This window comes from Alternaria ventricosa, assembly GCF_023758065.1.
Source record: "Alternaria ventricosa strain BMP 2768 chromosome Unknown scaffold_2, whole genome shotgun sequence".
Taxonomy (NCBI): Eukaryota; Fungi; Ascomycota; class Dothideomycetes; order Pleosporales; family Pleosporaceae; genus Alternaria; species Alternaria ventricosa.
The window spans coordinates 19,746-34,823 of record NW_026055682.1 but is presented as its reverse complement, the minus strand read 5'-3'; the positions used below and the strand labels follow the sequence as shown (position 1 = coordinate 34,823).

Below are 15,078 nucleotides of genomic sequence, written 5' to 3'. Positions count from 1 at the left end.
CCAATTTACGCTCAGTCAACGCCATTGCATTCCCCTACATTCCCGTCATACTCCGACGCAACGCTAGGAGAATCTCCGACATCGCCAGCATACCCTCCGTCAACGCCGGCCGTACAAGACGAAGGAAGTCACACAAGCCCGGAGCAGTCGGCGCAGCTGGAGAGGATGCGTCGCGTCATATCCAGCGAATTCACCATAGCGAGAGAGATCTCCAACGTCGCTGCCGTCCGCACAGTCGATTCGGCGTTGCCGAACTCATACCTTGCGACAAGTTTCCACGCCAACAGCCAGTACCGGAGTTACACGGCAGTGCATGGCGCAATTGGATACGTCATGGTAGGCAGGACGGCGTTGTTTTACTTTTGATTGGAGAGCGCAATTGGGAAGAAATGGTTTGGTAGCAGACGTCACCTCGATCTGAAGGGCCTCACCTAATACGTCGCTCGGACAGCTAGAGACTACTATATCAACCCATCTCACTATTTCCACATGTATTCCTCTTTCGTTCCCGTTGATTTTACGCTGTGATGCGGTGGCCTTGCATTGAAGGCCTCCTTTCACTCATACTGTAACCCAGTCACTGCACAGCTATTGCGTCATCCAATGCTATTGTTCCTGGACAACTCGGCCCGCCGCATTCACTATCGCACTTCGATACAATAGACTTGTTCGCCACAATAGCAGTCTTTTCCACTCAATAAAGCTTGAGCCTGGTTTGAACCTATACGTCTGCTTCTCATCACCGCCGTCTCCTCAACTCTTATCCCTCCAGTCCAGGCTACGACATCTTGATATCTACACGCACCATATTTGCACTCCATTATCCAATAGTCACTCAACGTTGCTACACCGCAGCTTCCGATAATGTCGACAACCACCCCTATCGTACCTACCGCCTCCGTTGGTGTGAATACTCCGCGTTCGCGCCCAACTTCGCCGGACGAAGTAGCGCTAATGACGCCCCACCACCGTTCTTCCATCGCCTCTGAGAGCACCGATGACGACGATCTTGATGATTTATTCGAGGACGAGACTACCTGGGGCCTCAGCTTACCGCCTATCGTGAGTCAATCTACGCTCGCTTCCATCAACACTTCTGACACAGTTTCGCAGCCTAAATCCTCACCTATTTCCTCTCCAGACGACACCCATGTCTCTACTACCCAGAAGCGCAAACGTAATTCTGCTACCACCGACGACTCCGCTTCCGACGACTCCGACGACTCCACGCCATCCAGGAAGGCCAAAACCGCCGATGAAGAGACGGAGAAGAAGGACGAGGGCAAAGAAACCCAAGCCACTCGACGATACCGCACCGCCGCCACCGCCGCGTCACTGAAGCCATCTACCAACAACGCGAACAAATTCCTCGATAGCATGAGGAAGCAGCGCTCTATCCCTACACCACGCTACGTCCCAACCGGCGCCGAGCGCCGCACCGAAGTCAACCAGCTCGCAGCCAAGCACGTCCGCCACGTCGCCCCGGCCATGCTCGCCAACAAAAACAGCAATCGCGACGTCGGCGGCGCGATGACCAAGTTTGACTGGGCCGCCACCAAGCGCGAGATCCCCGCCTCCCAGATCAAGACGCCTCCATCCACATCCATGCTTCAGAAATGGGTCGACTCAGACGACGAACACATAACCTGGTTCGTCATTCCCGCTTCGCACAAATACATCAACACGGGAAGCATGATGGTGCCCATTGCCGATATCGTCGACAAATCGATCAAGTATCCAGAGTGGACGTTTGTAGAAAAGATCATGGGGCCGCATTGGAAGACGGGGGTGGAGGTTGTTAAGGCGGTCAAGGTCAAGTATGAGAAGCTGACGGATGAGCAGAGTCTTGAGAGGATGGAGGTTATGGTTAAGCAGAAGGAGGATGAGGCTAGACAGGCGAGGAAGGATGAGGCTGCTAGGAGGAGGAGGGAGAAGAGGGCGATGCGGGCTAGGGCGAGGGATGAGGAGGATGTGTAGGTTGTTGAGGGGTTGGGGTTTGGTGGTGACAGGTGTCGTTCGCGTGGCTTTGCGAGTGGGGATATGTAGGTTTGCTGATTACAATGAGACCGCATCACTTGTGTCTGCACATGCCTCCATCTATGTATACTGTAATATTCTCTACACCGCTTCTATCTTTACACTCCTAGATGCATGTATACCTTAACACCTTCTATGGACCATCCAAAAATGCTTTCCGATGTTGCTGTTGCCTGCTCGCGTATTATCCATAGTTGGAGTATGAAGTTCGCTAAACCAAGGTTTTATCGCATCCTCAACCACAGTTCTGACTTTGGAGTCGCACTACGTCATGAGTGAATTCATGTGCACATTCACTCTTCCCCCAATACCTATTGAGCCGGAACAATGCTTCTTCAGGGTCCCCACTATCCTTCACCTCGCCCCCGACAACTCGCGACAAGCACTGAGAAACCACCCGCTCGACATCTACGACCCAGCCACCGATCGCAAAGCGCAACTCCACGAGGAACCCTGGCGTACACGATGCCTCCACCGATCGCGAGAACGCCGACGAGTAGCGCGATGTCGTCGCCTCACATCACGTTCTCGACGAGTACACCACCTGGACTGAGCCCGTTTACGTCTAGCTCTGCCCAAGCACCCATGCTTCACCAAACGCAAAAACGCCCAAGGTCAGAAGATGAATCGCAAGAAGCGCAAGCAAAGCGAGCGCGCAACGACTCCATCATAACCTCGCAAGAGCAGCGCTGCAACGACAACAAACCCGCAATCGAAGCCTGGTGCAAAGCACAGCAGACCCACCCCAAAGCACGTTGGTACGAGAAGCTGCACGCTTGGGAAACGAATGGCTGTCGCGACGTAAGACGCAAGTCAACCGCAACAACATCGCCGCCTACTCCCGTCACCATCACACAAACCCCCGGAATGGATTCGCCTGCAGAGATTCTGAACATTAGACGGCAATGGGGCGACGCCAAACCAGACCGTCGTATACATCCACTAGACAAAGTCGAAGTCCCCGAGTGGCCTACCGAGGACTCACTCGCGGTGTGTACAAAGAGGCCTGATGGTTTGTACAAGTGCCTACACCCTGAAGGTAGCCACCACAAGTGTTGCCGCGAGGGCCTAACTGAGAAGAACAAGAAGGGTGCTATTGCCAAGCAGATACGAGCGTGGAAGACTAGAGTCGAAGAAATGGTGTTGAAGGGGGAGCTGCATGTTGCGCATAAGATGTGGCCGGATTGGAACAAGAAGAGTAGGACGGAGTATGAGGGGGAGGTGGAGAGGTGGGATGGGGTGTTGGCACTGTTGGGGGGTTTGCAAGGAAAGAATAAAGGGGGGCAAGGACTTGGGACGCCATCTCCTCGTCCTGTTGCGGCGCCAATTCCTCGTCCTGCAGCGTCGCCTGCTCGAAGGACTCCGATCGAGGCTGCCCGTCAGGCTAGTCCGCAGGAATATGCGCCGCAGGCATTCGTTCCATCCGCGTCACCGACTCAGCAGATGTCCCCGTTGCAACAGGCTACCCACACACATACAGCATCGCGGCAGTTCCAACATCAGTCCCCACAGCAGCGGCCAGTTCAACATCCAGCCAACACAGACAGCACAGCGAGTTCACCAGCTCATCCTGGGTCTTACCAGCAACCTCAAGCGCAACCTACCTACCACAATTCGCCGACCCGAGATTTCGCCACCTCGGCCACATCCAGGAGTCCGGATTTATCAGCGAAGCATGGATATGGCAGCCCTGCCTTTGCTTACGCCGGACCGCATTCGAATGGATCGCCTCCACAGCGGGCTGCAGCCGGCACCTTCCCTCAACCCAGGTCGCATCAAGCTGCAGTGATTGCGTCTGGAGCAGTACCTGGAGTGGGTCAACAGACACCGCAGTATGCGCCAACACCGGACAAGACACTGTCGCCAGTCGCCGCTGCACGATCGGATTATCCTAGCAACATCCAGGCCACGCCTCAGTCCTTCTCTCGAGAGCAAGAGCAGCGTTCACAGCAACAGCAAGCTTCGAAGCCGGCTCGAAATGTGAGCCAACAGCAAGCCGCCGTCCAGCTGCCATCATCAGGCGCAGCGACAAACCATGCGGCCAAAACATGTCCAGCACCCACCCAAATGACGACAAGCCCAAGCCCAAGCACAGCGGCAAAGCGCACTTCCGCTTCCATCAATACACCAAAAATGTCCTCCACTCACACCCTCTCGCCGGACAAGTCTTCCACGCTTGCAGCTTCGTCGCCTACCAGGCCAAAGCATGCTGTAAACTACCAACCGGAAGCGATTCGCATGCTGCAACAGCAGATCAAGGACCATGAGCCTATTGTGCTTGGTGGGCTGAAGATCACTAGAGATGATGTGACCACAAGTATGAATGGCTGCATTCGTAAACTTACGACGGCATTGCAGTCGCAAGCCGAAGAAGTTGCGCAGAAAGAGGTCCAGGAAGCTGCGCGGAAGGAGGCAGAAGAAGTTGCGCGGAAGGAAGCTGAGGAGACTGCACGGAAGGAAGCTGAGGACACTGCGCGTGCTAACTTTAAGGACGCTTCTCAAGACCAAGCTGAAACTACCGACGAGATTGCTGCTCTCGCGGTCTCAAACGACAACGAAGGCCACGAACTAGACTACCTGTTTTCCGACACTCCTATTCGGGCGTCTCACAGCCACCCCATCAACTTCGGCAACGTAAACGAATATCTCTTCGACGACAGCGCCGACAGTAACGAATGGCGCCCCGAAATCATGCCCGACCTGCCACCTGACTTCGGGAAGATGGACCTTATTGAGATGACACGTCGCGCCTTTGAAGAAGAACCTTCACCCTCACAGCCAGAAGAGCAGCCTGAGCAGGAAGAAGACACACTAGCTGACCTGAGCTACCCCGAAGCGTGGTTCATAGAAGACGTCGAGGACTTCGTCACCAGTGGTCCGCTTCCTGAGTGGATGCAACGGCCTACGACGGATTTCACTTTGGAGCACATGTCGCGTTGGGATGCGGACATGGTGACGCCGTCGGATCCACAGGACTGGTTGCAGGCGACCAGGGCCTGGCAGGAGGAAAGGGATGCGGGTCGGAGGGGAGCGCGTGGAGGTGTGCAGTGAGTGAGGATATGGGTGATGACGTTGCTGTCACGCCGGAATCGTCGCGTCTCTCGCTTGGTGGCCGCGGGCGCACAGTACTATCATAGATCAAGACGTTGCGCGAATGCCATCCTCGTGGTAATGCTCCAAGTATCCCTGGTACCCGTCCCAGCATGTGATGCTTGAGCTGGCTGTTGCCAAGGTTCGCAGCGTACATACGTTAGAGGTCAGAAGGACGCTGTTGGGTAGACAGTAGCAAACTTTCTGAAACGTCCTGCGGTTGCGCAGATTGATCCAGCGGTCGATATTTTGACGTTCCCAGCCAGTAGAAAGCCCTCAGCCGGAGTCGCGCTCACTTCGAAGTCGATCCAAAGAGGTGTCATTGGTCCACAGGCCCTTTCACCTCGCCCAGCCTCATCTTTTCCCACGTATCGACTGCTATTGTGCCCTATAGAAACCAGCCGTCAGCGAAAATTTGCATGCTCACCTTCACCTTTGCAGTCACTGCTACTGTAATACCGGCAGAATAGACGTCGTCCCAGCCAAGAAGTCCTTACTATATAAGAAGTCCTTTCGTCTCCAACTCTTCTGTTCTCCAGCTCTCTCTACCCATCTCACATCCACAATTACCTTTCAAGCCTACCATACCATCATCACACTACATTCAAGACTAGAATCCAACACAAGTCATACTATACCACAACATCCTCACCACCACACACCCACACCACATCCGCGACCAAGCCAAATCGCGATCATGTACGCTTCGCCCCCCATCCGCATGTACGGTGCCGGAGCCAAGGAGGCCGCCGACGCCCGCCTCCTCGACGAGGTCAGGAGCCGTCGTGCCGCCGCCGACGCCACCAAGACCAACGTCGTCGCCGCCGCCGCCAAGGCCGCCCACCTCGAGTCCGCCGACGGCATCCAAGAGCAGCTCGTCGAGGTACGCCGCCGCCGCCAGTTCCTGCTTGAGGAACTGAGCAAGAACAAGGCGGCTGAAGAGACTTTGCTCCGCAAAGCAGATCGGGCTTCGGCCATGAAGAAGACTGTGGGCGGGTTGGCGGAGAAGAAGGAGGAGAGAGAGAGGAGGAGGAGGGCGGCTTTCGAGCAGAAGAAGAGAGAAGGGGAGATGGGGAAGGGGCCGGTGGGGGTGGTGAAGAGGTCGCCGCAGAAGGCGGCCTGGAAGGGCAAGTTCAAGGACTTGTAGGTGGTCGGCGGTTTTGGGGGGTTGGTTGGTGGTGTATGTAGTGGTTGATGTCGTCGCCTGGCTTGAAATCCGCCTGAATGAACGATGTTTCCCGACTCTGATGTATGCCTCAACCGTGATTTGTATCCTCACATCTCCGGGCGCAAAGTGATATGTCGTCGTGAAGTCACTTTGTGTCAGCGCAGATACTCACCCCATTATCACTGGATACCTCCTCGCTACAAGATGTCGCGACGTGCGTACCCTAAAAATGTGATGTCTGCCTCAAAATGTGGTGGCAGAAGTCAAGTTCGCGATACCCCACAAAAGCCAGCTATGCGGCAGCGCACGGACGGACGGTGACGTACGGCGATATCGTGACCGACACGCACCTATCCATGGATCACGTCTGCGTGGCGACGACATACACCTATCTCCGCGCATTCAACCACCTCCACTTCCTTTGTCAGCGGCAAACCAGGTGTACATCAACCTCCTCCTCACTCTCTGCCGTCGTACCCGAAGACATTCCCGAGCCGCCTCACCCTTGCAGCGCATCATCCGATATCGCAACCTCGTCATCATCGCAAAGCCAACATCAAACACCAAACACTTAAAAGAGCAGGTACTGAGCGCGTCTAAGATACGCGAGTTAGTGCTCTGATCTTGCATAGCGCTCGTATTCGCTGCTCAATCACGCCAATCTACCCCGGACTTGTTGCGGCTAGGCGAAGGTGGGAAGGTGTCACCACGGAACGTTGCCGAGACGGTAGCATCGGGTGGGAGAGCGCCCTGCAGGACGGACGATTGAGGCGCTTTATTAAGTCTTGAGGCAGTCGATTCACTACTCCTATTTTCAGTGCGGGTTGCATGCGAGAGGTAAAAGGGACGGACGTGGTTGCTACATAAGCTTTTCGCCACCCTGGCTGAGGTACTTCAACGGTCGATCGATTCGTGATAAGAGGCTGCATACGACTTCAGAGAGTTCGGCACCATCAATCGATACCATGGAGCTACGGATTCGCGAGACAGAAAGCCCGGCACCGCAAACGCCCATCCCGCCGCTGCTCAACCTCCCTTCGGAACTCCTCCATCATGTGCTCAGCTACCTCACCCTATCAGACCTCCTCACCGTGGGCATGGTCAGCAAAGTCCTGCGTACCCATACATTTCAAGACACGCTCTGGCAAGCCTTCATAGAAGCAGATGTGCCCAACGTCACGAAACCAGCGCGCCTCACATGGCGAGAACTATACCAGGATCACCACCCATACTGGTTCATCGCGCGGCGCAAGATCTGGTTCGCCGACACAGCCCACACAGGCAAACTGCTCATCGCGCGCTACGACCACCGACTCAACGCCATCGAAGCCTACGCCCTCGTTGCCGAACGACGATCGCCCGTAGCTCTATCCTGGGACCAACACCCGGAAGCCATAATCCACACCTTCAGCCCCAACGTGCGCCTCGACCTCAACGCGCCCATTGTGCGTCTGAACCGCGACGCCTACGAAGAAGCCATCGGAAACATCGGCTACCGCCTCCAGAAAGAAGTCCGCATGTCCCTCTACCGCGATCGCCAACAACAAGCCGCTTCCCTCTTCTCCCAACTCATGCTCACCCGCCCCTGGCCCCAGGCCATAACAACAGACGCCACACCCGTCTGGCCGCCCCTCACCCTCCCCAGCGCAGACCGCACGCGCAACGACCACTCCCCATCTGGTTACCGGCAACCAGGCCAGAAGCCCGCGACGCTCTCCCAGCTCTCAGACTCCACATTCCGGATTCGCCGCTGGATGGAGTTTTCCACGCGCGTGCTCGGCATGGGCATGCGCATCGGCGAGGACGTGACGACGTGGGCGACCCTGCCGGAAGAGAGTTACACGCCCACGCCTCAGAAACCATGGCAGGGGATATGGTGCGGCGACTACGCTGGCCACGGCTGCGAGTTCCTGGCGATCATGCAGCCGGATGAGCGGGATGCGAAGCCGTTGCCTGAACGTGCGCTGTGGGCTGTGCGGGCGAGGGAGCGCGAGGAGAGTGTGAGTAGTGAGGGGAGTTGGACGACGGCGCCTACGGATGCGGCTTCTTCTTCTGCTTCCGAGGAGGAATCTGTTGATGGTGGTGTCGAAATTGGTGTTGGCATGGATAACGCGGATGATCTTGAAGATAGCGTTGCTACTTTACAGTCAGCTTACCACAACTACGTTTCCACCTCCGGGGAAACATCAAACGACAGTAAGCATAGATCGGAGGAAGACGAATCGGTATACAAAGGCCGCATCGAAGCCGTCAAATTAACCGGCGACCCAAACATTCCTCGCGGCGAATACACGTTCATAGCACCGGATATTGGACCGAATGGCTTGATAAGGGTTGCGAAGGAGGAGATTTTCAAGGGAGCGAGGATTGTGAGGAGTGTGGGGCATATTGCTGCGACGGGGTTTAGAGATGGTATATTCACATGTGCTAGACATGATAGTGGAGCATGCAAGCTAACATTAAGAGCAGATAACTATATGACGAGCCAGCTTATTCTCATCAGCCATGATCGGCTGGCGCAGTATTGGGAGACGTTTGGGCATGTGAGCTTTTATCAGAGGGTGGATGTTGATGCTTTTACGAGGGTGTGAGGGGGAGTGTTTCGTGTTTGGGCGTGAGTATTGGAGTTGGTGGGGTTAATGCAGTGTTTTGACAATCTGACCCATGCTTCACCCATATTTCCTTTGAAAACGCTACTGTCAAAGGTGCACTAACACGCTTCTCGATACCCTGAACCAGATGTGCTCTCGCCTTGATGCCACGCCCAGAGTGACAGCGCCCGGCGCATGACCGATCGCGCTTTACTGGAAGAGGGTTAACGCCACAATCCCTGCTTCCGCGTCGGAACGTCATCGCTCATCACCAAATTTTGGGGCAAGCCCAACAGCGCGTGTGATCAACAGTGACGAACATTACGAACACCCCGCACAGCACTTGAGCTGATACTCGCTCGCATAGTAAACCCATTCTTTACTTAGGTTCTTCCACCGACCTAGAGTTCACCCACTTCGAAGAGCATCCCAAAGCAAACATGGCAACGCACGAGCAGTACATACTGCACGTCACCGCGGGCGCAACCTACGACACGTCAAAACACGAAGACGTCCTGGTCAACAGCGAGAAGCCAGTTGACATATCATCCGACTTGATCGACGCGCGCGTACACATGCGCATCAAAGACTACCGCGGTACGCCTCCCACCTGGACCCCTCGTCACCCTGCCCCTCCAACGCTCCAGCCACTAACAGAACCCAGGCCTGCCAGAAGCCTCCCCGAAGACATCGCCCTACTTCTCCACACCCCAACACCCGTACGATCGCTACTCAATATCATTCTCTTTCACGCCCAAACAAGACATAGCGGGTGACAAGCTCGTCTTTGGAAACGACTTCGATCACCCGATTCGCGACCGATTACCGCCGCTGTTCGACAAGGCGTTTGGGGTAGTCAAGTGGTGGATTGATCCGGGTCTAGACGGCGATGTGTACGCAGACGAGCCATATCTCTATGGCGCGCTTCTTTCCTCGATAAACGTCTTGCGCATCGGCGGCAAGAAGGACGCGGACAAGCCGGCCAAGGGCGATCTGGAGGGTGAGGCACAAACAGAAGGCGATGTAGAGGTGCCTGGCTCCGATGGCGAGGCTGTTGTATACGAAGAGGGCGCAGATGGCGACGGCGTCGAAGTCAGGAAGAGCAAACACGTCCCCGACAGAGCCAGCGCGCGACAAAAGTTCTTCCTCACGGAGCAGAACAGGAAGGACTTTGTTTTCGAGGCTGGGAGGGAATACAAGTGCGATTTCTTCAACCCGTATCTCGACTTCAATGAGTTTGCGCTCAAGATCGGGTATGGATTACCTACTATAAGTATGATTGGGCACTGGGACGGACAGCCGTTGCGGTAAGTCATACATTCCTTCACCTCCTGTATCCCCCATTATTGCTATCATCACGACAACTCCCACCACCACTACTTACAAATTTCTTTGGTTCGAGGATACGGAGCTGACTTGACGCATTCACTAATCAGACCGCACACCCTTAGATATGTGCTCAAGAACCGGGAAACCAACCAGGAGCTCTTTGTCGTGGTTATAGAACTACTACCGACGGAGCAAGCGAAGAAGGAGGGTGCTGAGGACCCAAAGGAGAAGTTTGAGGAGGTACACGGCGGTGGTAAGAAGGAGGATAAGAATAGTGACCTTGATTAGGGGATCGGGTCTTGGTATCCGCAGTTCACTTGGTGATGGTGATGGGGATGGGGGATTGAATTGACTTGGGGAGGGCATCGGCATGGCGTTTGGGGGGTATGGGTAATGTCGGTTGGAATGGAGTGGGATGGACCGGGTCTATTGTTAGGGATGATATAAAATTGCGCTCGGTATTGGCAGCAAATGCAGCAGTCAATGTAACTTTGACGGTAAATTTCCATTAATGGCAATCTCGGTTCTCCCCCGCGGGGACACAACGTGGGCGCCGGTAAAAAGAAGCTCGGACCTCCGAACTTCGGCGGGAGCTGCAGCAACACCAAAAATTCCATCGCGAAGCTGCCGTCTCTGCATCACATCCCTAACATGGCCGCACGCACTTTGAGGATAGGTAAGGCTGTCAATTGCATCCATACATACCAAACACATCTCAAGCTACAATCATCGACTAACACCCCGCAGGCCTCATCCCCGGCGACGGCATCGGCCGCGAAGTCATCCCCGCCGGCCGCCGCATCCTCGAAGCGCTGCCCTCTTCCTTCGGCCTAAAATTCTCCTTCTCGCACCACGAAGCCGGCTGGGAAACATTCCAAAAGACCGGCGCCGCCCTCCCCGACGACACCGTCTCGGCCCTGAAATCCGACTGCGATGGCGCCCTCTTCGGTGCCGTCAGCTCGCCGACTGTGCAAACCAAGGGCTATTCGAGTCCTATTGTTGCGTTGAGGAAGAAGATGAAGCTTTATGCTAATGTACGGCCTGTCAAGAGCGTTAGGGGAGCGGCAAGGGATGTGGATCTAGTGATTGTGCGCGAGAATACTGAGGATCTTTACGTCAAAGAGGAGAAGACGTATGCTGCGCCTGATGGAAGCAAAATCGCCGAAGCAATCAAGCGCATTTCCGAAACCGCCTCGTTCAACATCTCCGAAATGGCCGGCGACATCGCCCTCCGCCGGCAACGCGTCCGCGACGCTGGTGCGCAGTCTATCCACTCCAGCCCGCTCGTCACAATTACGCACAAGTCGAACGTTCTATCGCAAACCGACGGCCTCTTCCGCGAGACCGCCCGCCGGGCGCTTCAGAACAGGAAATACCAGGGTGTCAATGTGGAGGAGCAGATTGTCGATTCAATGGTCTACAAACTCTTCCGCCAACCCCAAGACTACGACGTCATCGTCGCACCCAACCTCTACGGCGACATCCTCTCCGACGGCGCCGCCGCCTTGGTCGGCTCCCTCGGTCTCGTTCCCTCCGCCAACGTCGGCAAAGACTCTGTTATCGGTGAGCCGTGCCACGGTTCTGCGCCTGATATCGAGGGCCAGGGTATTGCGAATCCCATTGCGACGATTAGGAGCACGGCGTTGATGCTGGAGTTTATTGGTGAGGAGGAGGCCGCGGCAAGCATTTACAAGGCGGTGGATGCGAATCTGGAGGAGGGCAGGTTGTTGAGTCCTGATATGGGGGGGAAGGCGAAGACAGATGAGATTATTGAGGATATCTGCAAGCGTTTGTAGATGCACGGTACGAGAGCAAGGGTTTGAAATGATATGATGGACGGACATGCCTGGGGTCGGAGTAACGCTGTAGTGCTCTTGGATGAGCCCACACATCATCAGGGTTGACCCAAGAGCGCTACAGCGTTACTCCGATCTTGTAGTACCCCCCAGTAAGCTTGATGTCCTTGGTCGCAATCATATCCTTCAATACATTTCATCCGATCATCTAAGCCGGTTATCTGCCCTGGGATAATAACCTCTTCAACAAACTTTTTGCATTTTGCTTACATTACAGCTCGTAATCGTTGGAATAAAACTTCTAGTAACAGACTGACGCGAAACGAGTTCCGGAAGAGAAGCGCAAAGGGCAACAGCTCCGCATGCGTCAATAGACAGGTGATGAAGCAGGATGCTTAGTAGACAGCGCGAGATGCAGCAAAGTTAAATCAGCGGGTTATTATGGCCAGCTCAGTTGCGCATAGGTCCTGAAGTTGTCAGTGATGTGTTTGGGCAAACAGGTTTGCTTTTGCGCGCAGTTGTGATGTTGTCTGCGCCACAGCACTGCCCCCACCTACTCGATGCAGCCGGCCGCCATGCGCCACAAAGCTGCTGCCTGAACAGCCTCGGGACTTCAAAAGCACAGCTCTATCCTTTTGCAACCTCTCCACGTCGATCCTCGACATGCAAAGTCCGTCTTATCAATATCAACCGCTACAACACAACAACTCCATTCGCATCCTTGTCCTTCACCCAAGTCCAAACGAGTCAGACCCGATCGAATGTACCATATGTCATGAGGACCTCGCCAACGGATTCCTTGAATACGAAGCAGTGTCGTATACCTGGGGGAGTAGTGACCCGACCCATACGGTTCACTGCAATGATACCAAACAGGAGCTATCTATTGGAAGAAACTGTCATGCTGCGCTCCGTCGCTTGCGACTTCCGGAACACTGTCGGTACCTCTGGATTGATGCCGTATGTATCAATCAGGCCGATCTTTCGGAGCGAGGACATCAGGTTCGCATGATGAAGGATATCTACGATTTCGCATCAGGTGTCATGGTCATGCTCAACGATAACGTTCCGGACTGTGGCCTTTTACTGGACGAATTGGCAGAAGCGACAAGAGTACTGGACGAACTAGCAGAAGCGGGCATCGAACTGGACCACCGCGCAGATCCTCCTGTACGCAATCGCCCTAGTGCAGCCATTGTGCGGGAGTTGGAAACGTTTTTCGATGACCCTTGGTTCAAAAGAACCTGGGTTCTTCAGGAAGTTTACGACAAAAGCCTAGTAACAATAGTGTACGGCTCCGCCACTATACCCATTGATGCCATAAAGATGCTGTACTTTGGCTATTCTGGTACTAGAGTGACACGTACTTCTTGGCCCCTTCCCTTGAGACTCATGACGGAGGATTTGGACGAGTACACTACATCGCAATTCTGTCTGTGGAACCTACTCTTCCGGAGTAGAAAATGTCTAGCCACCGACCCTAGGGACAATGTATTTGCTTTGAAATCCTTAGTCGGGCTCGAACAAGAGCAATTGAATCACTTGATCGACTATGCGGAGAGTGTTGAAAGTTGCTTCAAACGAACTGCGATATTTCTTCTACCAATATTGGGTCTTCGCCTACTCACCGCCACTCGCCACCCGCATGGATTAGGCATGGCTTCTTGGATACCCGACTGGTCCCAAACTCTTCCTCTTTCATATGCCACGTTCTATTTCGAAGCCTGGAACTGCGATCCGGATGAAAGTGTGTTCTCGCCCATCAACATTGAGGATCAAAAGCGCGCCCTATCATCGTACTCGTACGCCGAATCCCACATCAGCCCTACACTACACGTTGTTGGATGTCAATATGCGCGGATTGTCGAATGTAGCCAAGTCTTACAGTTCGTTGATATCGACGATGTGGAGAGGCAAATGCTTCAAATGCACAACCACTTCAATAATCTCAGGTTATGTTTGAATGAGGAAAGCATATCCGAGAGCATTGAAACACCTCATCACTTCAGTGGGAAGATTCTCGATGGTAAGATATATGAACGCAGAGGAGTACTCAGCATTGATTAATTATAGCAATGTATCTTATGGATGGCATATATCTCGATAGCAATCTGCGCCGCTGTGATTGTCTCTATCCTCATGTCGTAAGTCCGTTCCTTGCCCGCCACAACAGATCTTTAACACGTCCATAGAACGGTACACCGGTGATCGATATTCGGGAGGGATGTTCGGACTTTTATGAATCTCTCCAGGATTGCAGCATTGCTCTGATGCAAGACGGTGGGCTTGCAATCGTACCCGGGGCCGCACAAGATGGCGATGTAGTCTGCATACTTGAAGGTGCCGTTGCACCTTGTCTTCTTAGACAGTGTCGAGATGAATGGTGGATCCTTGTCAGCGGTGACTGCCACATATTTGGGGATGATCCATATACGATGACTGATTCGTATGCGTACGTCGACTCGCACCGAAGCCAAGCGGAAAGATTCGTGTTGGTATAGAAGCCTTGTTTGGGTAGTGTAAAAATCTTCTGTACGTGATATGTTGAACAAGATTCAGGCATTATGCGTCAATTGAAGTTAAGCGCATCGCTAGCCCACGCCAGCCTCATCGTCCCTAATAACCAGCAATCCATTCGTACGCGTCAATTTCTAACATCGCTGCTCCTTCCCTAATCAGACTCCACAGTCCTCAACCCCCTCCCGACATCCCTTCATAACCTGCTCAGCCAAACTACTTTCCACAACACCATCCTGCCAACAGACCCCCACACTCAACCCCCCATCCGCCCCCGTTACAACACTCGTCGTAACCGCCGCGCCAAACACAACCGCACTACGACTAAACACCATCCTACCAATCCGCCAGTGTGCGGCATCATCGTCGCCACCCCGAAGTTGATCAGCAGAGGGATCGTGAAAGCGACCCAAATTCGATATCTCAAACGCAGCATCGCGTGTCGTGCCGAGCAGCGATGTAAACACCGCAGCGACGTCGGGAATAAGTTTGAACGGCGCGATGGACGTGTATGGTTCGCCGGTTGGTGAGGCGTTGGCGAGATACCTCT

General features: G+C 54.2%; 5 protein-coding genes across 5 annotated transcripts; all 5 read left to right on the top strand.

The window, feature by feature from the left end:
• Positions 1–864: 864 nt before the first annotated feature.
• Positions 865–1,977, top strand: J4E93_001045 (uncharacterized protein; the record flags this gene model as incomplete). The annotated part of the gene is made up of 1 exon (XM_049339001.1): positions 865–1,977. The coding sequence occupies one exon, from the start codon at positions 865–867 to the stop codon at positions 1,975–1,977; it is 1,113 nt and encodes a 370-aa protein (XP_049202958.1).
• A 645-nt stretch (positions 1,978–2,622) lies between these two features.
• J4E93_001044 (uncharacterized protein) lies at positions 2,623–5,088 on the top strand (the record flags this gene model as incomplete). The annotated part of the gene is made up of 1 exon (XM_049339000.1): positions 2,623–5,088. One exon carries the CDS (start codon positions 2,623–2,625, stop codon positions 5,086–5,088), a length of 2,466 nt encoding a protein of 821 aa, XP_049202957.1.
• Positions 5,089–5,824: 736 nt separating this feature from the next.
• Positions 5,825–6,274, top strand: J4E93_001043 (uncharacterized protein; the record flags this gene model as incomplete). The annotated part of the gene is made up of 1 exon (XM_049338999.1): positions 5,825–6,274. The coding sequence occupies one exon, from the start codon at positions 5,825–5,827 to the stop codon at positions 6,272–6,274; it is 450 nt and encodes a 149-aa protein (XP_049202956.1).
• A 986-nt stretch (positions 6,275–7,260) lies between these two features.
• J4E93_001042 (uncharacterized protein) lies at positions 7,261–10,503 on the top strand (the record flags this gene model as incomplete). The annotated part of the gene is made up of 4 exons (XM_049338998.1): positions 7,261–8,707; positions 9,274–9,483; positions 9,551–10,193; positions 10,338–10,503. 4 exons carry the CDS (start codon positions 7,261–7,263, stop codon positions 10,501–10,503), a joined length of 2,466 nt encoding a protein of 821 aa, XP_049202955.1.
• A 363-nt stretch (positions 10,504–10,866) lies between these two features.
• On the top strand, positions 10,867–12,011 carry LYS12 (homoisocitrate dehydrogenase; the record flags this gene model as incomplete). The annotated part of the gene is made up of 2 exons (XM_049338997.1): positions 10,867–10,891; positions 10,963–12,011. The coding sequence occupies 2 exons, from the start codon at positions 10,867–10,869 to the stop codon at positions 12,009–12,011; spliced, it is 1,074 nt and encodes a 357-aa protein (XP_049202954.1).
• Between the last annotated feature and the right edge of the window lie 3,067 nt (positions 12,012–15,078).